Source organism: Mustela erminea, chromosome 2 (genome assembly GCF_009829155.1).
Source record: "Mustela erminea isolate mMusErm1 chromosome 2, mMusErm1.Pri, whole genome shotgun sequence".
NCBI lineage: Eukaryota > Metazoa > Chordata > Mammalia > Carnivora > Mustelidae > Mustela > Mustela erminea.
The window spans coordinates 178,745-205,370 of NC_045615.1; the positions used below are offsets into that span (position 1 = coordinate 178,745).

General features: G+C 37.7%; 1 protein-coding gene across 1 annotated transcript; it reads left to right on the forward strand.

The window, feature by feature from the left end:
- Positions 1 to 2,991: 2,991 nt before the first annotated feature.
- Positions 2,992 to 26,626, forward strand: LPL (lipoprotein lipase). The gene is made up of 10 exons (XM_032332072.1): positions 2,992 to 3,298; positions 9,845 to 10,005; positions 14,455 to 14,634; positions 15,939 to 16,050; positions 16,867 to 17,100; positions 18,495 to 18,737; positions 21,088 to 21,208; positions 21,927 to 22,109; positions 23,133 to 23,237; positions 25,001 to 26,626. Coding segments are annotated over exons 1-10 (1,428 nt in total). The 5' UTR covers positions 2,992 to 3,210; the 3' UTR covers positions 25,002 to 26,626.

The following is a 26,626-nucleotide window of genomic DNA, read 5'->3' on the forward strand; positions in this document are numbered from 1 at the left end:
GCAATTTTTAGTTAGCATTTTGATTTTGCTTTTTCTTATTTAAAGGCAATAGATTTTAAGTACTTTTTTATTTATGAGTTTATATTTGTACATTTTATTTTCATTAGCCATTTTTTCTAATTACATATAATTTTTGTGATAAAGACCAGATCTTTTTCAGTACTGATGTTCTTTTAGAGCTCACTTAGACATACCATCATATTCTAATTTAGAAAAAAAAAAGCCATAAAAATATATACCCTAAATTATGCATGCACAACAAACATCCATTTCTCAACCTTTTCCCAGTTTGTAATTACAGCAAGATTAAAATATAACCATCAAATATCCCCCCTCCTTCGGATCACCAAAGGAAAAGTCTTTATGATTTGTGGTTACTGTTCTTTATTCTTGAGTTTCATTTTTCCTCAGCTGCACAATGGGAATATTACTAAGTCCAGGGCGTTTTTGTTTGTTGGTTGGTTGGTTTGTAATGATTAAATGCACAAAGGAATGAAAAGTGCTCAGTGTATGCAAACAGCAGTCTCTCAATCTAAATAATAGATGATAGGTAAGTAGAACTTCACGACTGTTCTGGAGTTTCTGGTCCTTTCTGTAGGTAAACCCACTTAACTTTTTATTTACATCATTTTCAACTTATGCAGGAGCAATGATCCTGCTGTAAGAATGCTGGGTTGTTAAACATCTATAGAACAGTTTAGCTTCCTCTAATCTGAAGATTTTTAAGCCTGTTATAAAGGAAATGCTAATTATTAAAAAATCAAGCATCATGTTATCGGTAATCAAAAAACTTTGCTGAAATTTGGACGAGGCACTTCACCAAGGCAATCTGCTAACTCACAGCAGTCCAGACCTGGAGATCAGCTGAGCCTCTGCAGTAGAAGGCAGGCATCTCTGAGAACAGCCAATCAGGAGAGAGGGTTGCCGCCACACCCACCTGTTCTTTGCTTGCCCCAGCTATAGGAGCCAAATTGTCTTTTCTTTTCTTTTTTTTTTTTTTTTTAACCAGGCTGAGTTGCTAGGAGTTAATTCTTCCTGGAAATAGCTGCCACTCTGATAGACATGCAGCATAACAGCACAGGCCATTTCAAAGCTGGTTTAGTGTTAAAAAAAAAAAAATTACTCTAACCCTTGGTTTCTTTGATTTTGTTTTCTGTTAACCTGGGAAATCATTTTAAACATACATTATAAGACTCGGACCTCCCTTTAGCAATTATGTAAAATCTTGTAGTTCTCTGAAAGAGACAGAAGTGCAGATTGGGTTGTCTATCTTAGCAAACAATATTTATGTGGGAAAACAGACTTCATGAGTATGCTCTATAAGATAATAGGAATTTTTCCCTTTTTGTATATATGTCATTTATATCTGGAGTACATGCCATGCAACTGTATTCATTTTTGTCATTTTTGTTTTTAAATTGGAATTTACTATATAGCTTTTGAAGGACTAGACTACCACATCATAGTTATTCATCTCCTTCATAGTCTGTTCTAAAGTTCCTCTGAGGGGTTTAATTCTTTGCAGGTTTCAGAATTCCTCTACATGCCTTGACATATAGAATGAATGTGCACAATAAATTGCTGAATAATTGCAATGCAAGACAATATATTGTGTTGTGCCACTTAATACATCAAATTACGAACAGAACTCTATTTTACAGAATAACAAATTTAGAATCATTGGGGTATTATCAGATGTATTTCATTTATAAGAAAAACTTAACATGGGAGCCCCGTTTAAATTCTGTGATCTTTCATCCTTCTCACACACAAATGTGGATGGGGGTAGAATGAATAGAAAGAAGCATTCAAGATATTCAGAGAAATAATTCAATATAGACAGTGAATTGGAGGTTCTGATTTATAAGTCAGTTTCTCAGATTTATATCTGAGTGTGGAATATAATAATAATTGTCTTTGCTGGCCAATGAAAATTATTTACATTTAGAAAGATATTTGAAAGTATTTTGAACATTTTGGCAAAAAAAAACAACATCCAATGAGACTTAATTATTATTTAACTTGCATATCTCAATGCATTTTTAATAGGTTTATTAAGATATAATTTACATACTGTAAACTGCACCCATTTAAAGTGTACAAGTCAAAGTTTTTTTAGTATATTCACCCACTGGTACAACCACAACCATAATATAATTTTAAAACTTTTTAATCATCATTCCCCCAAGACTTCTCCATTGTTCCCCAACCCCTATTCCCCAGCTCCAGGCAACCACTAGTCTACTTCCTGTCTCTAAAATGTGACTACTTGTGGATTTTTATATAAATAGAATCATAGAATATGTATTTTTTTTTTTTGAGACTGGCTTCTTTCACTTAGCATAACAATCTATTTTTATATTATTTGACCTCAATAATCTGTCTCTGATGATAAAATGTTATTCTTGGACTCCTTTGAGTTTGAGGATTGGGCACAATTTTCGTGAGAGAAAATTTAAAAACTAGTTAGACCAAGAAGGCTTTTCTCTACCACATAGGCTAATCCATTTCGCCAATGTTAATATACTAAATGTGCAAGCATAAACTGCAGAACAATGTGTGTCCATGGATCCCTAAATTGACTTTGTCTAGGAAAATTTTGGGAAAAGCAAACAAATAACAACAAACACTGCAAGTAACAAACAGAAGCCATGAAAAGAGAAGTGTAGTTTTAAGTATTAATCAAACGTAGTTTAACAGCTTAACCTTGGAAAACTGGTGATTGAGAGTATTTAACATAAATGCATATAAATTTGTATTTTGTGCTTGTACAGGGGGCCCTTGAGAGACAGAGTCCTTAGGAAAAGCAAAGAGGAACCTTACAGAGAAAGCAAATTTCCCTTCTGCCCTTTTCCCCTCTTCTCCCTGGCAAGGTTTTATCCTCCTTACTGTTTGCTCAAATACTTGGAAGTGAATTTAGGGCCCTCCCCCCAACTTATGATTTTATAGCCAATAGGTGATGAGGTTTATTTGCATATTTCCAGTCACATAAGCAGCTGTGGAGTGGAAACAGTGTCAGACTCGATCCGTTCTCCTCTTCCTTAGAGGGAACCTGTCACTTCTAGCTGCCCTGCTCTCCCTTTTAAAGGGCAACTTGTCCCACATTGGACCTCAGCTCCAGCCTGCTCCCACCTCGGGCTCAGCTGGTCCATCACCCTGTCCGCGCTTCTGCCAGTCCCCTGTAGCTCCTACCGAGAGACGCGCCCCGAGATGGAGAGCAAAGCACTGTTGCTGGTAGCGCTTGGCATGTGGTTCCAGAGTCTGACCGCCACCCGCGGAGGGGTGGCTGCCGCCGACAGTAAGTTTTGATCGTAGACTCCCCTCCACTTGCGGACTCCACTTTGGCAACTTCCACAGGTTACGAAGGTGGGAGAAGAGGAAGCCGAAAGGGGTTGCAGATGCGTACTGGAGACTCTCCTAGACTAAGCGCCAGTCCAGAGAAGAGCCAGCGGGCTGGGGTCTGGAGGGGCAGGGAAGTAATTCTCCCTCTGATCGTGTTGAAACCGTTCCCGCCTTGTCCCAGTCTGGCGGAGGCGGTGTTTCCGCGTCGGTAGACTTCAGAGAGGAAGAGTACGGGGTAGCTCGAGGGGCGGGACGAGAGAGGTCGGAGGAAGGGCTTAAATGGCGGAGATCGGCAGTAACCCTCCCGCGAGGACCCTGGAATGAAAGGCACGCAGGTCAAGGTGACCCTGGCGCGGCCGCCACCGCGGCTCGGCCCCCGCCTATGGGAGCGTGGTTAGAGAGTGGTCCTTTCTCTTAGAGAAGCTGACCCGAGAGGGTGGGGACGGGGGAGGAGGCGTTGTCCGCATAGCAGAAGCACTGGGCACTCGCCCTCGGCGTGGACCCGGTGGTGGGGGACTGGGACGCGCGGCGCGAGTCCGCGGACGCAGCGTCCCGCAGGCGTTTGAGAGCCGGGGAAGCTTTCCAGTTTCCATTATTGCACGCGCCGCTTTTCTTAGCACGCGGAAAGCCTAGCGGAGGGCTGCCCTCCTCAAAACAGGGCGCAGAGACCAGCAGACTGTGGCAGCCGGCTGCGGGGGTGTTAGGAGGTTTGCATTTGGCTACTCTTAAACTCCTCAGAGCTGAGTCCGGCTCTGACGCTCAGCCTCGCTGAGCGTCCACAGCACGTGGAGCTTCCGGGAGCCGCCGCGTGAAATCCAGCCAGCGCCCTGCAGCCGCCACTCCTCGGGGTTAAGGCATTACGGGAGAAATGTAGGGAGACAAAGGAGCAGCCCAAGACCTGCCCACTATAGAGGCAGCCCTAGTATCTTGAACCTTACTTGGTTCACTGAACATAAAACAGCAACCCAAAGGCAACATTTTTCCCCCTGAGTGATGAAATTGCAGTTAGAGCAGTGTCGCTTGGTTATGTTTACTGGCAACAGGGTTCAAGTCGAGTTTCTCCGTGACTTTGCAGACTTTGCAGACTTCTGCAGTGGGTTGGAAAAAGAACATTTTGTTAGATTTATTTTTTAAAAAAATGTAGATTTCATCAAGTCTGATTGGATTTAAAAAAACAGTATCTGAAGAGTGAATTAAAAAGTCTTAAATATCTTGTATAGTGGTATGTACCCCTCTATAGTGTTTAACCCTGTCCAAGAAGATGGTAGGAACAAATTCCATATTCTTATTTCAGAAAATACACGATGGTGTGAAGCTACTTTTACTGTAAACACACACACAAATATGTGTTTTCCACAGTTTGTGTTTGCTAGCTTTGAAATACACACACACACACACACACACACACCCCCCATTATCTATTTTGAGAGAAGGAGGTAGAGGGTGCACCCGCAAGCACAAGGTTGAAAGGGGCAGAGGGTGAGGGAGAAGCTGACTCCCCGCGGAGCCGGGAGCCCCACTTTGGACTCATACCAGGACTCTGGGATCATGGCCTAAGCAAAGGCAGAGGCTTATCTGATGGAGCCCCTGTTTTTGCTGGCTTCTTAGAAGTTCACAGCCCTAAATTCCTGGTCTGGTTAGTGTCACCTCTCTGAGTTTAGATTCCTCAACTCAAAAATGAGGAGTTCAGGCCACAGTCAAAATTCTCTTAGCCTCCTCTAATTCATACCCTTTGATTTAAATGGGCGCTTTGTGACTGATGAATTAAATTGGATTTTAAGCAATGTATGCTTTAGCTAGCTGTAAATGTATCAAGGGAGGAACATTTTTTTTTTTTAATAATTTCGAAATTTTTGTTTTTGTTTCTTAAGAGAGAGAGAGAGCCTGAGTACTTGGGGGTAGGGGCAGAGAGAGAGAGAGAGAAACTGAATCCTAAGCAGGCTACACACCCAGCGCCCTGCACATTCTGGGCTCCATCTCCAGAGCCTGAGAGCTTGACCTGAGGTGAAATCATAAGTCAGATTCGCAAGAGACTTAGCCACCCAGGTGCCCCAAGGGAGGAATCATTTTTAAGTAGACATGAAATTAATCCCTCCTATCCTTCCCTCCTACTTTCACTCCACCACTACCTCCCTTTATATTATGCTTCTCCCATCACAGCAAATTATCTCCCATTTTCTCCTCCAGGTGAATTCATCTAGGAACTTAGCAATTTCAGAGGCAAAATTTATCAGTGAGAGAATGGTAAACAGTACCTCTCTGGACTCTGACTTTGCTTATTCTGGATTTTTTTTTTTTTTTCCTAAGAAGAATATGAGGATACGAGATGCTCACTGCCCTCAGTCTCTTTGTTCTTGAAGCCACCTCCATCTCTGCAGGGCCTCATTAGGAAGCTTAAAGAGCTAGACAAGGAGCATATCAATCAGTACTCAGTAGCTGCAATTCTATTTGATCTGCCATAGTAAATTTCCAGGCTAACATCTAAGTTAAATGTGATGGTGATGACAGCAAAATAGCTGATAACATTTGCAAATGAAGCAGACCTCAGCACTGGAGTGATTGATTAATAGCAGTATTGAAAAGTTCGTGTCAGACACAGGGGTAGAGTTACAATGGAAAATTTTCACTTTCTTTCAGATAGTGTAGTGTATTTTTAGCATAACCTTTCTTCTTCCCTTTGTTCAGGAGGAAAAATTGAGCTATATAGTTTACTGCTTCTATTTTATGTACTTTTTTTTTCTATAAAAATGAAAAGCAAGCAAAGTTTGTTAAATAATCAGGAGCATGTAAAGACCAATCAATTCAGTCAGATAGGATATTGATTTTTTTTTTTTTTCACCTCATCAAACTATTTTTGTTCTCACCCAGTCAGTGGTTTTTGGCATTCTGTAGAAGCTGCCTGAGTAAGTATGACCATCAGTTTCAGAGAGAAGGTAAATTAGTGATGAAGTCCTTTAGGCATGTATGTGGTGGGGTAGAAAATTCAAAGAGAATTGCATTATAATTGAGCTCTTGTACCTCATGTCTTCATATACACACTAATCCTATTCATCTGATAATTGTGAGCTGACTTTAGAATATCTTTCCTGGGATGCTCAATGTTCTTTTCTAGGAACAATAATGTATACCTTATAAATTTACCTTTGAAACTCTTTGATTTCTCAACCTAATTTCATCTCTCTGAGTGATTATCAACATTATGTAAATTTTTGTCTTTGTTTATACACTTAGGATTTTAGCTATTTAATAATCTAGAAATAAAGATTACATTGTCGAGAAATACATTAACTTGTAACTTACCCTAGATCTTACCTTAGTGCTGAATAAGAACATATCTGATGGGAACTGGTTGATGTGGTGATGATGATATGAGTTGAATTCAGGATGGAAGCTCTTACAAAAGATTACACCTTACCCTTCCACTAATTTAAGGTGGCTCTTATTTCTAAAGGGTCCTGATATAAAAGATTCTTTTCCCCTTAAAAAAGGTAAATGCAGAGCCATTAATACCATTTTCATGTATGGAAAATAATAATTTTCTTGGTAACCGTTGAGTCACATCAGTTCATCTGCCAGCCAACAGCAATTCCAGTGTATACTGGGACAGCTACACATATTGACTGACATATATCAGCTGTGTGAGAAAGTGAGGCTTGGGAAGTACATTCATCCCTAGGTTGCTGAGACATTCTTACACCAGTATCGGGAATATTTTCTATCAGAATCCAAAGAGAAGGAAAGACTAACTGTAATCACTATAACATTTATGATTTCATATATAGCACTGACATAGAATTGAAAACATCTTGTAGCATATGGAGTGGTGCTATCTTCCTGTCAAATACTTCATTACGCTTTCTATAACTTAAAATGAAAAAAAAAAAATTTTCCCTGAGAAGTGAAATAAAAATCTCCAGATACAAATTTGTTTGAGAATGCATGAATTTCCTATTTTTTTTTAAATTTAGAAATTATGTATCCAACAGGAAATGTTAGTTGTGGAAAATTGGACCTCTCAGTGGGCTATGCAGATAATCTGTACAGGAGGTTTTATTTATTTATTTATTCATTCATTCATTTATTTTTGAGAGGGAGCCTGTGAGGCCGGTGAGGGGAGGGATAGAGGGAGAAAAAGTCTTAAGCGGGTTCCACCCCCAGCACGGAGCCATCCTGGGGCTTGATCTCACCACCTTGAGATCATGACCTGACCCGAAATCAAGAGTTGGATGCTCAATTGACTAAGAATCTATGAATTCAATAGAGTTTTTCTTTTTTCATGGAAATATACAAAGCTAGCCTTAATAATGCCAGATAATATTTTTAGTCTTTTCAAAACCACCAGTGACACCAGGGCTGCTGCATTGCATAATTCTAAGGAAAAATCAACCAAAGTGAGTGGCATCCTCTGGAGTCAGGCAGGGCAATAATCTTAAATATCAGTTTAACAAGTAGGTGGTGGGTGAGATCTGTCTGCCAGGTTATTTGATTTCTATTTCAAAAAAATTGGTGATCAAACATGTTAAAATGTGATTACTGGGGTGGGTGACTCAGTTGGTTAAGCGACTGCCTTTGGCTCAGGTCATGATCCTGGAGTCCCGAGATTGAGTCCCACATCAGGCTCCCTGCTCAGCAGGGACTCTGCTTCTCCCGCTGACCTCTCTCCTCTCATGCTCTCTCTCACAAATAAATAAAATCTTTTAAAAGAATGTGATTATTGAGGAAGAATGACTTATTTGATGTGGAGCGATATGGGATAGGTGAAACTAATTTAGTTTTAAATTTCTAAAGTACTTTGTAACAATAAAAACACTTCTTGGACATTGAGAGCAAAATCAGATTAAAAAATTTATAATATTCTTTTTCTACTATCAGGGAAATAATAAGGCCACCAGAGTACTTCCTGATTAGAAAGGAAAAGGAAGACCTACATCTTCAAGTTAGATGGAAGGCAGAGTGTATTTTGGTGGGTCAGTTGTACTTTTACTATATGAAAATGAAAAAAACCTTAAATATCAATAGCTTACCACAGGCTATTATTTGAATAAATTATTTTAGAATAGTCAGGTGCTAGAAGTGTGTGTGTGTGTGTGTGTGTGTGTAATCAACTTGTCACCTATAATGAATTAGTAAGTAGCCACAATACTGCTTAAGGAGTTTTAGAAAATAATTAAGAAGGGAAATATTGACCAGTACTCAGCTAATTACATGATAAGCCTGACTTGAATCCTTGTACTTTCACTATACTATATCATTTTTATTTTCACTTCTTTGGCCTGGCTTTTGCAATGTTACTTGAATTTACAGATTTTCAGCATTTGAATTGTGAAAAGAGTAAGTTTAGGTTAAGAAATTAGAAATAAAGAAATCTAAAAACTACAAATTATTACCTTTTAGTAGTTTTTAATTTTTTTTTTACTTGTTAAGAAATTAAATAACTTCCCTTAACATAACTTACCTTTGACTTGCTCACTTTGTGTAAGAATTTGACTAATTGGAAATACAATTTACTTCAAGCATTCACTCTAGCATTAAATGAAGATTTATCAAAATTCAAATATATTATCAAGAGAGGCAAATGGTTGGCTGAAGTATTATTTCCCTCCTTATTCACTTTGTGATTGACTATGAAAAGTCAAAGTGAATTCTTTCCCAAATCTGCTTTGCTACAGTTTTTTAAGCTTTGACTTTGTGTGAAAGACTGCAAAGACAAGAAATATTATAAAAGAAATATTTGGGAAAAGAATTAACCAGTTCAGAGGCACCTGGATGGCTCAGTTGGTTAAGCGTCTGTCTGCCTTTGGCTCAGGTCATGATCCCAGGGTCCTGTGATGGAGCCCCCAGGTCCTAGGGCTCCCTGCTCATCAGGGAGCCTGCTTCTCTTGCTCCCTCTGCTGTTCTCTCTGCTTATGCTCTCTCACTCTATCTGTCAAATAAATAAATAAAAATCTTAAAAAAAAAAAAAAAAGAATTAACCAGTTCACATGTAGCACAGGCATTTCCAAATGACTTTTTAAAACAATTTTAGTTGATGTACCTTGATGTGGGGGTGGGAAAAATTTTATACAAAAATTTACTTAGGCTTCCAAGTTTTCTTAATGCTAACATTTTAAAAAATTATGCTACTGAAAAGGAAAACTTTCCTCAAACCTATTTAATATTTTGGGAAAAGATTCCTTTGTTGTAACTGGAGATTGAAAGAGGGTGAGATAATATACGGAATAAGTGGAACTTTACAATGCAAGAGCCATGAGCCAATGTTCTTTGGGAGAATGAGTTTTGAGTTATAACCAAAAGACCTGGATTCTGATCTCTGTCAACTTTGATCACCAGTGAGGATTAGTCATTCTCTTGCAATCCACATATATTTACAAAAATAGAAATAAAAATAGCACTGGTGAAAGTTGCTTAGAAGCTTAAAACATACCATTCCAGCAAATAAATCTAACAACCCTCCAATTAACCACCTATCCATTTTTTTTTTTTCCCTTTTTGGGAATTACAGGAGGAAGAGATTTTATAGATATTGAAAGTAAATTTGCTCTAAGGACCCCTGAAGACACAGCTGAGGATACTTGCCACCTCATTCCTGGAGTGACAGAATCTGTGGCTAACTGCCACTTCAACCACAGCAGCAAAACCTTTGTGGTGATCCATGGTTGGACGGTAAGACAGTCTCTTTAGGAAGAAGCAGAATGGGGTAGACCAGGCATCCTGCCTGTCTGGCTTTCTCCCGTTGTTGGGAGCCCTGTGATGAGTCTTCCTATCCTGTGCTTCTGTTTGTTTTCCAATGGCTTTACTTTAAACTTGAGTATAGGAAATTCTGGCTTGGGGTGGGAATTGTGGAATCTAAAATCATGGATTCATGAGTATTTCCCCCAGGTAGTGTCATCCTTCATTTTACCATGGTACTTAGTTGGTGCCCTTGAACCAGTCATTCTTGTGAGGTGGGAAAATAAGCCTTTGCTCAACTACAGAGCAGAATGTAGTTTATCGTTTTAGGAAACCAGGGGGAAACTGCATGATCCTGATTCATGCAGCACATCACCAAAAGTCCTTTTCTAAGGGAGAACCTGTCAGAGGGAGGAGAGGGTTGGAGTGGTGTGAGGAAATATTGATTCTGATTCTGGCTTTGCCATTCTCCAGCTCTGTAATGTGATTGATGCTACTTCCCATTTCTGGGCCTCAGATGACTGATGTGTAAGACAAAGAGGTTAGACTCCACTTCCAAAATTCTCCAGTTGTAAACTTTAGAGAACTTTTCTAGAGATGAAAGAGGGATAGCCAGGGAAGTGTCATGCCAAATGATTAGAAAATGTAAAAACTGCGGTTACAGTTACTTTTACTTTTAAATAAAGGAATGCACTTGTTGTGATAAGCACCAGATGTTGTATGGAAGTGTTGAATCACTAAATTTTACATGTGAAACTCTGTGTTAACTGGCTGAAATTTAAATAAAATCTTTAAAAAAAACCCCAAAAAACAAAAATAAAGAATACAATTAACATAGTGCCTTCTAAATATGCCAGTCACCTTCCATGGTGCAGTTCTTAGCTACTTCAGTTTGTTGTTAATATTTTCAAACCCTAGTGAGAAGATTTCATTTTTTTTAATATAAAAAGAATTTATATAAAATGGGAGGTTGAAGAGAAATAGTCCTGCCATTATGTCAGAGCTTGTGAATAAAGTAGTAGATACTAAATGAATTCTAGTGAGATGAATTAGAGAATGATTGATAGATTTCTAGTCCTGATTTATTTTTCTGTGTAACTTAAGTTCCTTTCTTATTAATCCAGGACAAGTGCTATTAACTTTTATGGAGATGAAGGCAACGACTAACAGAATTTGCATGGATGTTTATTTTTTAAAAATCTCTTTACTAGAATTAGCATAATAAATCACATATCTGATGATAAAAATACGTATTCAAATACTTAGATGTTTTTACATTTTTAAGAGATTTAAATAAGAAAAAGTAAACATTGGTAGTTTTAGAGACATTTTGGTTGTATACGGAACTTCAAATAGTTTTCAAAAACATATAGTAAGCTTAAGAAACATTTTATATGACAGAATAAATTGAATATCTCAGACATCTCAATCTTATCCCTAAGAGAACTTGATGCTTTAGGGATTTTTCAAAAGCATAGTTCCTTCTCATGCAAAGATGACATGACTGATCCAATATCAGTACAAAGTGCCAGTTTCTATCACTGGCCCTCCTGCTCACTAAGCCCCCATATTCTTTACATTGTGTGTCCTAACATTTTGAGAGCCTGACCTCAGAGGTTAGGCCACTGTGGAACTGAGTGTCATCATAAAGAGCTGGTTGCTCCTATGTGATGATTAATCCAGCCACACTGGGTAATGGATCTTAGCTTATCTCAGTGGTCTGCCTGGCTGGCTAAGTTGGACCACCTGGACTGAGTGATCAGAAGGGCTTCAGTTCAGCTGTGTGTCTGAGAGTCAAAGATTTTAAAAATTTGTGCTGATTTAAGGAAACTTGGAGGAAAAAACCTAGTAAATAATAACCTTTTTAGAATTAAAGAAGGTGAGTTCTTATATTTTTCCACCCCTTTATTGTTCAGAGTTACTTACAGCAGTATTTTACATTGAATTAAAAAAAAGAAAGGTTTGAAATAATTTTTAGGCAGTTAATAAAAGTATCAGTCACTGTAGGAGTAAGTTGGGTTACTGACTCTTTGACAGATTGCTTAACTTGGAAACATTGATAATACAGAAAAACATGTAATAGGGGTTTAGAGCAAATATAATTTTTTGCCTTATCTGAGATAAACTCTTTGGCAACTCAAGGTCAAAGGACAAAGGGAAATGAAGAAGTTCTGCAGCTTTGCCATGGAAAATTCAGAAGAATGCTTAGTGTGTAGTATGCATAGAGCACAGCCCAGAAGGCAGTTTAGACACAGCTGTCCTGGAGCTTTGCCACCTGCTTAGGTTTCATAGACCAGAGTGTTAAGTACAAAGTTCTCCTTGTGGTAGGAGGTCCTCACGCCTGGCTGAAAGGAGGAGTGGTTAACATTGCATTCTGAAGAACTGACATCATCCTTTCTTGAAAGGCAGTTGCAAAAGGTGGCAAACCCTCAATGTCTAAGAGAGGAAGAGCGGAGACAGTACCAGTTCATTGGGGTTTTGGGCCAGGTGGGTGTTCTGACTTGTTCCCGCCATGACCGAGGCTGCACTTAGACTCTTTTTTTTTTTTTTTCAAGATTTTATTTGTTTGTTTGACAGAGATCACAAGTAGGCAGAAAAGCAGAAAGAGAGGAAGAGAAGCAGGCTCCCCGCTGAGCAGAGACCACCCCCCCCCATGTGGGGCTCGATCCCAGGACCCTGGGATCATGACCCAAGCTGAAGGCAGAGGCTTTAACTCACTGAACCACCCAGGCGCCCCTGTGCTTAGACTGTTTAAAGCAGCCTCTCGTTGAGACAGGTTCAAAAAGAGTTTAAATGATTTTCTAATGGACTAATGTTACCTTTATAGATTTTCTTCTTTTCTCTTCATACTTGGTATTATATCACTGCAAGTAGATTGGGAGTCAGAGTGGTTACAAAAAGACATTTATGAGGTGGCAGGTAACTTCAAGATCATCTGACCCCAACCCCTTTGTTTTATAGGTGGCCTATAATGTTAAGACAGTGCCTACATTCATAGAAGTAATTATTGGAAGAGCTGGGACTGAAACCAAAATCTCCTGAGTTTCAGGCTTCCTTTTCCCTGCCACAGAGCACAACTAACCGCTATTAGTGTCAGGAGTGAAGTGAGATCTCGTTTTGATAGTTTTAGTCTAGAAAATAAACTAAATAAAATGGAAGAAAAAATCTAAAAGAATCCACTATATAAGATCAATGTTCCAATTGAAGTTCCTTGGTTTGAGAATTCATGACTCCTATTTTTGTTACTGGAATTAAGCTAAGAAGAGTATGAGTTTTATAGGTCTCCCTGAAAAGCTATCTTAAACATGTATTGCAGAATCTTCTTTTTTGAGCACATATTTAAGTAATCTTTTCTGTGGCTACAACATGATTTTCTCTCAGGTCATGGTAGGAGTGGGTAGATTAGTGGATTGGAATCCGGTTACTGCTATGTTTAAGCTCATGGCAAGATGGTGCACAGTTTTACCATCTGCAGTTTTTAAGTGTGTTTCCGTTATTGTAAAGTATGCATCTTTGCAAAGGTGTCCAATGCTCTTTCTGAAAACTTAAATTAAAATTTTACAGAAATAGAATTAACCTGAGGACTCTTATAGTTCTTTTGACTTTGAATTTGGGAATCTTTTTAAAATAAGAGGCAAAGAATTATAGTTGGAAGTCTTCTTATCTCCAGACAGGGCCAACCTAATAATTTGGGAATTGTGACTATTAAACCTCATTAATTCCCACTCTGATAATTAAGAATTTGAGAGAAATGATAAAAAAAATTCTAAGCTGATCATTTGCTTATGTATTAACAGAGAGATTGCTGAATGAATTTACCTTCTATTAGGATTAGTATGCTTGAAACTACTTTTTTCTTTAGCATATCAAATGTTTGATATAAATGACTCTTTATAAGAAAAACAAGTACATTCGCATCCTCCAAAATAATGTGGTTGGGAAAAATTTATTAACCTAATTGGAAATAATTAAATTAAATTTATTTTAAAATAGTCTATAATTCTGCTACAGAATTTTAACTTATTCAGATTGATCTTTTATATAAATGATTGGTTGGAAAAATTTATTAACCTAATTGGAAATAATTAAATTAAATTTATTTTAAAATAGTCTATAATTCTGCTGCAGAATTTTAACTTACTCAGATTGATCTTTTATATAAATGATTGGTTTTTACAGAATTTATAAAACAAGTGTTTAAAAATTGGTGGTGTGAACATAACCTGCCATTCCTCAGCTCAACACATTCCTTCTTTGGCATATTCAGATTTGCCTCAAGAGAGTCAGGCATAAGTCTCTGATTATTCTTTTCCATGATTTAAGTTTTCTTTCTGAGCCAATGGGCTTCCTTTGAGGTTTGTTTTCTTTCCATTTAATATAGCTGACATATCTATAACAAGTTGCAGGTGGGTATTTTAGGAAAGCTTGTATCATCCTCTTCAGGTGACAGGAATGTATGAGAGTTGGGTGCCAAAACTTGTGGCTGCCCTGTACAAGAGGGAACCGGACTCCAATGTCATTGTGGTGGACTGGCTGTCACGGGCCCAGCAGCATTATCCAGTGTCCGCAGGGTACACCAAGCTGGTGGGAAAAGATGTTGCCAAGTTCATCAACTGGATGGCGGTAAGTAAGACTGTGGGAAGAAGGCTAATGGGTCCGAAACTGATCCCTTCACTATTGCTGAACAAAAGGCTGGTCTTTATTCCTTTTCACTTAAATATAAATATTTTCTGGGGCAATTCAAATATACAGAATAAATACAGACTTTTTTTTAGCCAGAAAGCAGCATTATGATAAGAATGAAAAACTGTAAAGTCAAGGCATAGTCTTGCCATGCCCTATCCTTTGATATTCTCCTAGTGATTAGATCTGGCACGACCAAGAACTATTTAGGCAGAGCAGACAAAAGCTTGTTATTTCAGGGCAGATAAAAGATGTCATGTTCAGCCAAATCCTTCTCTACACTAGGCTGGTGCATGAAAATGTTATCCTGCCTTTGACCCATTAGAATACCAATATTTTTCATGAAAAGATTAATACTACCCATTCCTTAGTGTAGATTAAAGGTCCAGATACTTGTTGAGGGTTAAGGGATGGATAGGTTTGAGCTAGGAAGAAAATGGCAGGGTAGGTCTGTAGACTATGAGGTGGCTATGGGTCAGGAATTCTGATTTAGCTTCCACTTTGATCCATGTTATTCTCTGATGCCAGCCTCTGAAATTACCTTTGAAAAATATCTTGGGGTTGGCTAAAAGAAAGTTAAGACTCTGATAGGGCCAAATTATTTAAGCCAGATACTTGGAGGTAAAAAATAATCTGTTTATTAGACTGACCATTAAAATTTAGAGTTCTTTTCTTGACTCTTTTGCTCGTTAAGAAAGTGAACCTGGGCAAATGGTATCACCTGCCTGGGCCTTAGGCTTCTCATCTGTTGAAGAAAAAGCCTGGATCATATGTTTCTGTGGTTATTTCCCCCTGTAATATTTTCTGGCCAACCTGAAGGAATAAAATTATGTAGAGTATTTAGAGTAGGGAATAATGGGTTAAAGTTAAATATATATATGATATATGTGTGTATGTTTACATATAGTTTATCTACATATAGATGACACATATATACATATATCTACATATAAGTATATAACTACACATGTACATGCATACATATATTTTCAGATATATGGAAATTCAGGTTTCCATACACTTCAATTTAGACGGATGGGAAAAGTTTCTAACTTGGATATGTTTTTAAAGAAAAAGAAAAATCTCAACACTAGAGCGTTTGATCTAAAACACAAAATTAAAATAAGTAGAGTTAATTTTAAGCATTGCCTGTATTTCAAGAACAATACTTATATTCACTTTTTCTTCTAGCTTTGATCTTTTGTACAGAACTGTAAGAACATTTTTCTTTTTCTCTTCCAAAGGAGGAATTTCACTATCCTCTGGACAATGTCCATCTCTTGGGATACAGCCTTGGAGCCCATGCTGCTGGCATTGCAGGAAGCCTGACCAATAAGAAGGTCAATAGAATTACTGGTAAGAAAGCAGTGCCAGTAGTCATCACAGAAGAGTTGAGATGCCAGTCATTCTGAAAGAGAATCAGAAAGTTTGTCAAATACCCGTATGTGTGTGGTTTCCCTGTGTTTGCCCAGCCATTTGATTATCTCATAGGAGGCCTTCTTTTTTTTTTGTTTTTTTTTCCTGGAATAAGATAGAATATGGGCCCTTGCTCTCCTAGGCTTACCATATACTGTCAGAAGAGAAATAGAGCAGAGTTAATTAAGCACAGATTGCCCAATGGAGTCTCTGGGAAGCTCATTCCCCTCCTCCCTCTGCTCTGCGTTTTGGTGGTATAATGCATGTATGTCACCTCTCCCATCAGTGCTGAGAGAAATGAAAAAGGACCAACACCAGAGGCTATTTGAAAAAAGGAAGACAGTCAACCCCGGTAATGGATAATTTGGCATGCCAAAAGAAAAAGAAAGAGCCCGCCACTGTTTGAAGCCCTTCTCACCAGGTTCAAAAATAATTTACAAAATTATTTTTTTGAGATCTACTTGTCCTGAATGAAGATTCCTATTTACTGTTCAGGAACCTCAAATTGCTTTCACAGGAGCTAAGCCTACTTTTGATACTCTCAGTAATTTAAGAATCCAATCACTACAGAATAAGGAACTAATAAGAACCCATGTGGCTGCCAGTTACATTCAAATGATGAACAATTGAATGCTAAGGTGATACTGATGGAGGCTAAAATGAGTGGGAATTTAAAAATCTGTGAGGCCTTTATTATGTTTCTTTGTTGTTTGTCTCTCCCCACCTACTCCCCCCACCCCCCACCCCCGCATTAAGGCCTAGATCCAGCTGGACCTAATTTTGAATATGCAGAAGCTCCAAGTCGCCTTTCTCCCGATGATGCAGATTTTGTAGATGTCTTACACACATTCACCAGAGGATCACCTGGCCGAAGTATTGGAATCCAGAAACCAGTAGGACATGTTGACATTTATCCTAATGGAGGCACTTTTCAACCGGGATGTAACATTGGGGAAGCTATCCGTGTGATTGCAGAGAGAGGCCTTGGAGGTAAATATGATTTAGAAGTTAGTTAAATATAAGTTTCACACTTAATTCTTATTGATCTAGTCTCCTATCCATTCCCAACAAGTATGTAGTTTTAATATACACATTGAGCCAAGAAATCTTTCTGAAAAAGCTATCATATTCAGTGTGATCACATTTACTGCCTTAGTACTTCCTTTGGTCAGACAGACAGACATTTTTTTCTTTTATGTGTTATATTGTAGACTACACTGAGTACAGAGCTTCCAGAAATAAAAGAGAAAGGCGAGACCTACATAAGAAAACTCCACTGCATTGGATAATAGCAGTATAAAATGATATCAGGCCACATGTTCTCTTATGGTTGTAAAACCATAATAGTTATTGTTAATTAGTTCAGATTTCTTTTGTCAGCCTTTTAAAGAGACGTCCAAATAAGAAGCAAATCAGGGGCACCTGGGTGGCTCAGTCTGTTAAGACTCTGACTCTTGGTTTTGGCTAAGGTCATGACCTTGTGGGTCATTGATCTTGTGGGTCTGGATTTAATAATCCAGACCAGAGCGGGGCTCCGCCCTCAGTGGGGAGTCTGCTTGAAGATTCTTTCCCTCTTCCCTTCCTCTCACTCATGCACATGCATTCTCTCTCGTCCTCTCTTTCTCTAAAATAAATACATCTTTAAAAAAATAAAATAAATCACCTTTCTCTAACTGTTCCAAAATTTAAGGAAGAAAATATAAGTTAATGTTATCTTAATGTTTACTGCAATAATCATGTTTGTGTCAAATTTATAATTTGTTTTAAGGGATCTTTTCATCCTTTGTGAGCAGTGGAACTTACCTGTAGTCAATATGCTCAGGTCTTTTGTGCAGTGTTATAGAAATTACAGCTTAATGTTACTGTTTTCAATAGTTATAAAATCTTATGGTAAGAGATACACTTTTATTATATAGCTAATTATTTCCATGGTTAATTTGATGTAAAAATTATTGATAGTGAGACAACCTCCAATTATACATATTATAAAATACTTTTCACTTAACAATTCTGCCTTTTATGATGTTATTTCTAGAAGCATGGAGAAATATTTTATGTTTTCAATATAAAAGAAAGATGTGACAAACAGGGGGAAATCAACTTTTACCTTGAATGTCTCTTATTATATCTTCATAAACATATAAATATAAGACAGCAGAAAAGGCAAAAGTTCTCTGAAAATTTGCAATTTTGACTAAGAAAGACAGGAGAAACTGCCACCAAAAATATCTCCTTAAATAGGACTTACACTCAAGCAGTCATAGGACTAGATCCTTAGGTAATTTTATTCTGACATCACACCTAAACTAGTTTGGACTACACGATGAAACACTCACTGTGGGCACTCATGGAGTTGAATTTCCTTTGTGCTTCTTTTTCCCCAGATGTGGACCAGCTAGTGAAGTGTTCCCATGAGCGCTCCATTCATCTCTTTATTGACTCTCTGTTGAATGAAGAAAATCCAAGTAAGGCCTACCGGTGCAATTCAAAGGAAGCCTTTGAGAAAGGGCTCTGCTTGAGTTGCAGAAAGAACCGTTGCAACAACTTGGGCTATGAGATCAATAAGGTCAGAGCCAAGAGAAGCAGCAAAATGTACTTGAAGACTCGCTCTCAGATGCCTTACAAAGGTAGGCTGGAGAATGTTGCGAATAAAGAAAATCAATTTGATCCTATTTTTTTATCATGCTTACTGCATCACATGTATGATGTCTGTCCATTGCAACAGAGGTAGTGAAATGATGTTACTAAACCCTGAATCCTCACTTGTATTTCCTTTGGTAGAGAAAAAGTTACCTTGGTCTATTTAACTGAAGCTCCCAATTTATATAACCAGTAATGCCCAGTGCACAACCTGCACTATCCTAGGCAGCAGCCTTGCCTGCCACCCTCCTCAGTAACTGTGACCACCAGCATGGGCCAGCCCATTCGTACTAGGCTCTGAACTAATTTGAAAGCATCCATCTATCCAGGGTCAGCAAGAAACTATGGCACATGGGCCAAATCCAGCCTACCTCCTGCTTTTGTAAAGAAAGTTTTATTAGAACACAGCCATACACATTCATTTTCATATTGACTAAGAGTGCTTTTGTGCTACTGCAGCAGAGTTAAGTAGTTGGGACAGAGACTGTATGGCCCACAAAGCCTAAATCATTTGCTATCTGGCCCTTCACAGAAAAAAGTTTGGTTTAAGTGAAGGCAAAAACTACCTATATTTTAACTGTTCCTGGGAGGGAAGAATATACCAAACCTCAAGATATTTCCATTTTGTCATGAATTTATACCCAGTTGAATTTCAAACATGTTTAGAGCAAGATTTATAGGGATTAGAGGAAAACAGGAGAGGAGATACTAAGGAAATCTGGCAAAAGGAACTAGGCCAGAAAAGCTAACTTATGTGGGGTCCAGGTGGAAGTCCGAGGGAAAGGATGATATTGAAGTACAGTTTTCTGAGATAAAATATATATGATAGAGGCAACTATTTGAAGGGGCTTTGTTAGAACCGCTATAGTGGTATATTTGGTGGCCTAAAGGTTTGGAGCAGCAATAATTCAAGGGAACCTTTTAAGCAATGAGGAAACCCTTAGTTTCCCTGACTCTTCAGAATAAGAAAACGGGTGTGAGGTATAGAGGAGACTGGACTCTTCTGAAGATTTATCCCCATGTGTCCTGCTCAGTGCTATGCAGGGCGCCATCCTATTTTTGGGAGTACTTTGGCAGTCTCAACCTCCCTTGCTCTGGTATATGGTGATGCCTGCAAGGACTCCATTCAACTCCAAACTCTGTTTTTTTTTCACCTTTAGTAGCTATGTGTTAAACCAGCTGCCTTTCTTATCTCCTTAATCTCCCCCATCTCATCTACTCCAGCTTTTTAATGGAGATGGGGAGAGCAGCAAGGAAATGTAGATGTTCAAGTATCTGCTTCCAGAGGTTCTCCCTAATACAGAACACATTAGGAACTAGCAGTCTTTTTTTTTTTTTTTAAGATTTTATTTATTTATTTGACAGAGAGAAATCACAAGTAGATGGAGAGGCAGGCAGAGAGAGAGAGAGAGAGGGAAGCAGGCTCCCTGCCGAGCAGAGAGCCCGATGCGGGACTCGATCCCAGGACCCTGAGATCATGACCTGAGCCGAAGGCAGCGGCTTAACCCACTGAGCCACCCAGGCGCCCCAGGAACTAGCAGCCTTTATAGCCTCACTGATAATTTGATAAATACCGTTGATTGTGAGCCTGCTATATACTACCTACTCTGTGCTAGATGCTGAGGGGATAAAGAGGATAAATAATGTGATCTTCTGACCTGAGGGAATTTACACGTAGGTAGGGAGTCAGACATACTCATAAAACATGAAGAAACAGTCACACAGTGTCCCATTAAAATATGCTCCATATAGATGTTTGGCGATAAGATGGCCAAGAAAGGGTAGAGTTCGGGGCTCCTGGGTGGCTCAGTGATTTAAAGCCTCTGCCTTCGGCTCAGGTCATGATCCCAGGGTCCTGGGATCCTGCATCGGGCTCTCTGCTCAGTGGGGAGCCTGCTTCCCTCTCTCTCTCTGATGCTTCTCTGCCTACTTGTAATCTGTCTGTCAAATAAATAAATAAAATCTTAAAAAAAAAAAAAAGAAAGAAAGGGTAGAGTTCTTGAAGAAAGAATCATGGTATTTTCGCTTCTTGATTTGCTCTCCCTTGTGCCCCATCAAAAAGGACTACTTTCCAGGACTGCTTTACAATTCATATACACCTGGATTTCTTCTATCCACTACAACCACACTTTCCTGAAAGGGAGTGGAATTCAAGGTCTGAATTTTCTAGTAATGAACACTGTGCAGACATGAAGGAATCTTCCACACTGATAGTCATGTGTGAACACTTCCTATTTAATGGTTCAGGATTCTGTGGTTCTGAGTTACCCATTTATTTGGGGACGGTGGTGGTTCCATAAAAACTGATCAGCACTTGTTCCAATTTTCTCTCTACAGTCTTCCATTACCAAGTAAAGATACATTTTTCTGGGACTGAGAGTGATACACAGACCAACCAAGCCTTTGAGATCTCTCTGTATGGCACTGTGGCCGAGAGTGAGAACATCCCTTTTACCCTGTGAGTAGCCACATGGCATTACGTCCAGCATGTGGGTTTATCATGGCAATGCTACCTGCTATAACCATTGGTCCTTAGAGCAGAAGAGTAGGACACTTGGAAAAGAAACAGTCTTCGGATTTTTTTTAAAAGCTTTATGGCGGGCATCTGGGTGGCTCTTATTACATTGGTACATATAATAGCATGGATTAGAAAGAAAATAAGTACCCAACATTGAGACAATGGCTAAATGAGTTGTGGTTTAAAGCCAATAAAATCAATATAGTTTCTAAAAACTATAATTATAAAAATCCCAGTAAAACAGGGCAAAAAATGGAAAGTAAAATATGAAATAAACAAAGAAAGAATAGAGAATTATATGTATTTTATGACTTTAACAAAGCAAACATGTTCACCTAGCAATATAGATTGAAAGGGGATAGATGAAAATGAATATAAATGTCTCTGAATGATTGATGTATGGATTTTTTTCCTAAGAATTGTATTAAATAGTTCATACTGTTAGTGTAAAAGAATAGATTAAAAGGGTTTATCTTTTAAAATATCCAAATGCCATTGATCTTCATCTTGAGTATTTTGCTGGACATTTTTTGCATTTTTAAAATACCTCCCAAACAATAAAGCTATTTATGTCTTGTAAGGAAAACAAAAATGAAAAAAACAAAAAACCAAAAACTTATATCCAGAACTAACCGAATATGCTAATTTTTTTCTTCAGGCCTGAAGTTTCTGCAAATAAGACATACTCTTTTTTAATTTACACGGAGGTGGATATTGGGGAACTGCTAATGTTGAAACTCAAATGGAAGAGCGATTCATACTTCAGCTGGTCAGACTGGTGGAGCAGCCCCAGCTTTGCTATTGAGAAGATCAGAGTAAAAGCTGGAGAGACCCAAAAAAAGTAATTAATTGTATTTTCCCCATTCATTTTAAACTCACTGTGTCCTGACCTAGGAATAATGGAGCCTTCATCATTCAGGTTGGAACTTTAGTAAGCTCTTTCTTTAAAACTGTATCAACTAGATAATTATACCTATAATTTTGGGGAGACATGTTCTTTTATTATCACACCCAGGGAAGTAATAGTGTTTCTAAATATCATGGAAAGAAAATAGAAGCCCTGAATTGATCACAATTATTGGATGAGAGCTGAGATTTTAAGTTGAGGATCTTAGCTTCTCATTTAGCACTGTTTCTTACAAGCACAAAACAGTTATGGAAAGAATCTCAGAGATTTGACTTTCAAAGATTAAAACCAACCTCTTCAAGAAGAATGAGATTCCAAAGTAATCTCACCCTGTCTTCCTTCCCTCACCTCACGTTATCTATAAATTAGCTGCATAAAGAGCCCCATAGGATTTAAACCTTCTATACTTAATGTATGGGGATTTTGCAAACTATAGGGTGCCATTATTGTTAATAAAAATGACTTTTTAAATTAAGATTGATTTTTTTTTTCTCTTTGGTCATTTTCTTTTATAACAAACAAACAGAACAGAACCAAACAAAAACAAACAAAACAAAAAACAGGTTGTGGATGAAGAGGCTATGCCGAGAGTTTCTTTCTTTCACAGGAGTTGAAGGATCATTTGTGAATTCCCTAATGCATATTAAAGGAAATGGTAAATTTGATCTTCTGTCACCTTTTGGTGAAAGCTCTGAGATTTTGGGGCTGCTCCAAGCTGTCTTTATGCCTGTATAGACTAATTAACTCTTTTGTTAAATAGTGGATTAGGCCCTCAATTAACTCTCTGGTTCAGATATGCTGCTGGCCAGAATGGCCTGACTTTAAGCAGTTTACTGGAAATATCAAAATAATTAATCATAATGATCAGGTGGGATTTAAACATCTCTGCCCAAACCATATATTTTCAGTTGTTTCTCTTTTCCCTTTTGACATGCTCACATTCATTTTCTTCTACAGGGTAATCTTCTGTTCCAGGGAGAAAGTGTCTCATCTGCAGAAAGGAAAGGCATCTGTAGTATTTGTGAAATGCCATGACAAGTCTCTGAATAAAAAGTCTGGTTGGTGAGCATCATAAGCTAAAGTTCCTTGGATACCCTGAGCTTGCTATTACATAGCCCCTCCAGGGGGACAAAACATCAGCTGCAGCACATAGTCCTTAGTGCTCCAAGTGGCAGCAGACTCCAGAACAGAGAACCAAAAAGGGGCAGCCACCCAACATCCATCTCAAAATCCCCAACAACGGGAAGCTAATGGAGTTAGAATTTAGGAGATGGTTTTCTTTTCCATTTCAAAATAATCTGTTGGCTCTGTCCTACTGACCTTTAAGACTGGTCCATTTTGCAGCTGTCAGCTAAGCCTTTCCAGACTGTCAGTACTAAGTGGAGTTAAACATGTGACCTTCTCCAACCTCTCCTGAATTTTCACATTGTCTCACTTTCATTTCCCTACTCATTCCCCTGCCAGATACCAAGTGTTAATGGGTTACAAGTGTAAGAGGGAAAAGCTTAGATCATGTCATACAAGCCAGGAAAGCAAGAAACAATGGGCAAGGCTGGTCACAACCTCATCCAGAAATAGAAAAAACAATTGCTTCTGGTTTTTCTTCTCTCAGTTACATTTATAGACAAAAGTACAGAATAAGAATTGCCTAATCAAAACACATTAAAGACCCTATGTGGAATATCTCTGTTATTTTAAATTTTTATTTTGTGTTGTAATTTATCCATGGATAATTATGGATTATGGGTAAATTAGGAAAAATAGGCTAAAATAAAATCACTGTGACTCTATCCCCCAGGGATAACTCCCAATTAACATTTAAATTTATATTCTTTCAGACCTTCTCAATGCGTATATAATATTTATATTTTTTCTTATGGCATGCACTTTGAATAATAAGATGAAGCCACGTGATTAAAAACATTAATGTAAGAACACTCAAGATAAACTTAAAATGAAAAATAGTTGCTGGTACTGAGTCAGGCAGAATAACTGAATTTTTATCTAAGTGGAGACAGTTCTAATCAGAAGTTCATTGCTTTGTTTTCCCTCATCACAAATCTAAGACAATTTCACCTTTGCTTTAACTTTTAGAAGAGACTGTGAAGTTTTGTACATGCATTTATGTCACATACAAACATATACAAACACTTGTTACACATACATTTTCCCCAAAGCATCCACTGTTTTAAGTCTATATGTGAATGTAAAGAGAAAACCTGAAAAATTAGGAAGTATCTCCAGCTGTTTTATAAGTATTTCTGGTCATATTATTTATATAAGTCACTGTCATTTATCTGAGAAAGTCTATTGATACATTCCTTGTATGATTACAGGATTACTGACACCACAGATATTTAGGTGGCTTTTCTTTATACATCTGAACTTTATCTAGGAATTGTGAATCAGACTAATAACCCTCTGCAGTTTCTTTCTTCTGTCACTAAATTAATCAAAAGTTCTCTGTCTCTTCTGATAGAAGACTCATATCAAAAGAAAAGCAAAAAATCAGGCATTTCATTTGACAAGTTTTAGAATTAAGAAATCTTAAATCATATATTCTTTGAAATAATTTGATTCAGTCCTCTGAAAAATGAAAGTCCTTATTGGGGCATGGCTAAGTAGACCATAGAGGGTTTTTTATTCCCACAAGCCTGCCATTATCCATATTTGATCCATTATCCATATGTACCCTGGGTATATAATCACAACCTTTGTTCTGAACTTCTAATCGAATAACTTTTACATCATGAAGGTGGGGGTGGGATGGGGAGTTATAAAACACTAAGCAAATAATAAATTTCCCTTCCTCTGCTTTTTCTCAGACCCTGGGCAAATCTCCAGAAGGAAGAACACCAGAGCAATTCCTTCAAGAACGAAATAACTTTTACAAAAGATGCTTAGTGCTTTGGTTATTTCAAAGAGAATTTTTCTGAATATGAATCCCTAATTAATAATTGACTAGTTATTTTAGGATACAGTCTTAAATACCCAAAAAAGTGGCTAATTCAATGTGAGGAATATACTGCCCAAATAACACATCTTCCAACATTAAAAGATCACAGATTTGAAAATCACTGTTTTGCCCTTAGAGAAAGAAGTAAGAAACATTTTGGGTCATGGTAACATGATAGGCCTTCTTTAACTCGTGAGTTTAACCATAGCCTAAAATTGAGTAGAATCTCGTTTTTTAATCAGAAGTCTGCATTTTCTGGACTGATACCTTCTCAAAGTTTTCTCCAAGTCTGAATATAGAAAATGATATTTTTTTCTTTTCTTTTCTTTACTTTACTTTACTTTTCTTTTTCTTTTTCTTTCTTTTTTTTTTTTTTTTTGGTGACATGAGTTGGACCCATTACCTACTAGTCAAAACACCTGACTTTCTTGGAATGGCTCTTCTCTTGACATTGGGTTCTGTGTTGCCCAAGAGAACCAGGGCCTAGTGACTTGGAGAAAGAAATAGAAAATGAAGTTGATAAATCACTGAAACTTTAAGCCCTCCCTGAAGCTGATTGCATCATTGCTAAGTTAAAAATTAAAAGAGATACAAAATTTAGACCAATTTGGTTTTAATAGGCTTTACAGTTTACTGCTTAATCTCTACCCACCATTTGTCTTGAGATTATATTTTAACAGTGCTTTCTAGGTTGATGTTTTAAAAGAGCCTATTATTGTCAACTGACACATAATTTTAACTATGAGAAAAGGAAATGATACCGCAGTTTCATTTACCAGATTTCTGAAATTATATTCATCAATTTGAGGTCATTTAATATTTGATAGGCACTGTTCAGTTTTAGGGTTATCTCAGTCATGCTTCAGTTATACTTTGACCATGTCTCTTTCTTCCCTGGTTTTAATAAGATGATATGTACCAGAGGTCAAATTTTACGTCATACAAGTTCCTATAAATTTTAAACAAAGGCTATTGTTACTAAGTTAAGAGATGAAAAAGTATATATCCATAAACAGGGCTTAAAAACATTGTGGGAAATTAAAAGAATCCTCAATTGCCATAGCCACATCAAATGCCATGAGAGGTGTTATTTTTAACAATTAGTCTAGAGTGAGTGAACAGTTATTTATAAACTAGGTATCATATTTTCAGAATGATCTATAATTAATATAAATTAATAAAGAAGTAAAATATTTCAAAGTCTATTGCTGAGAATCCAAACTGTGAACATGTGTGGGTATCTGAACATATTACTTATATATGAAGCCCCACATGTACATTTTTTCTTCAGCATAGCTTAGAAAGCAAACAATCAAGAGGTATAGCATTAGGACATATTGGAGTAGAAGTTATTCCAGAGGTGCCAGAACTTCAGCTCTTCATTTGAGAAGTATGGTTATACCTATACAAAGTAGGATGAATGCTGTGATTGATGTCAGCTAACTTGGAATGGATTTTCTCTAAAAATAAAATGTTGTAAGATTTGTTGTTGTCA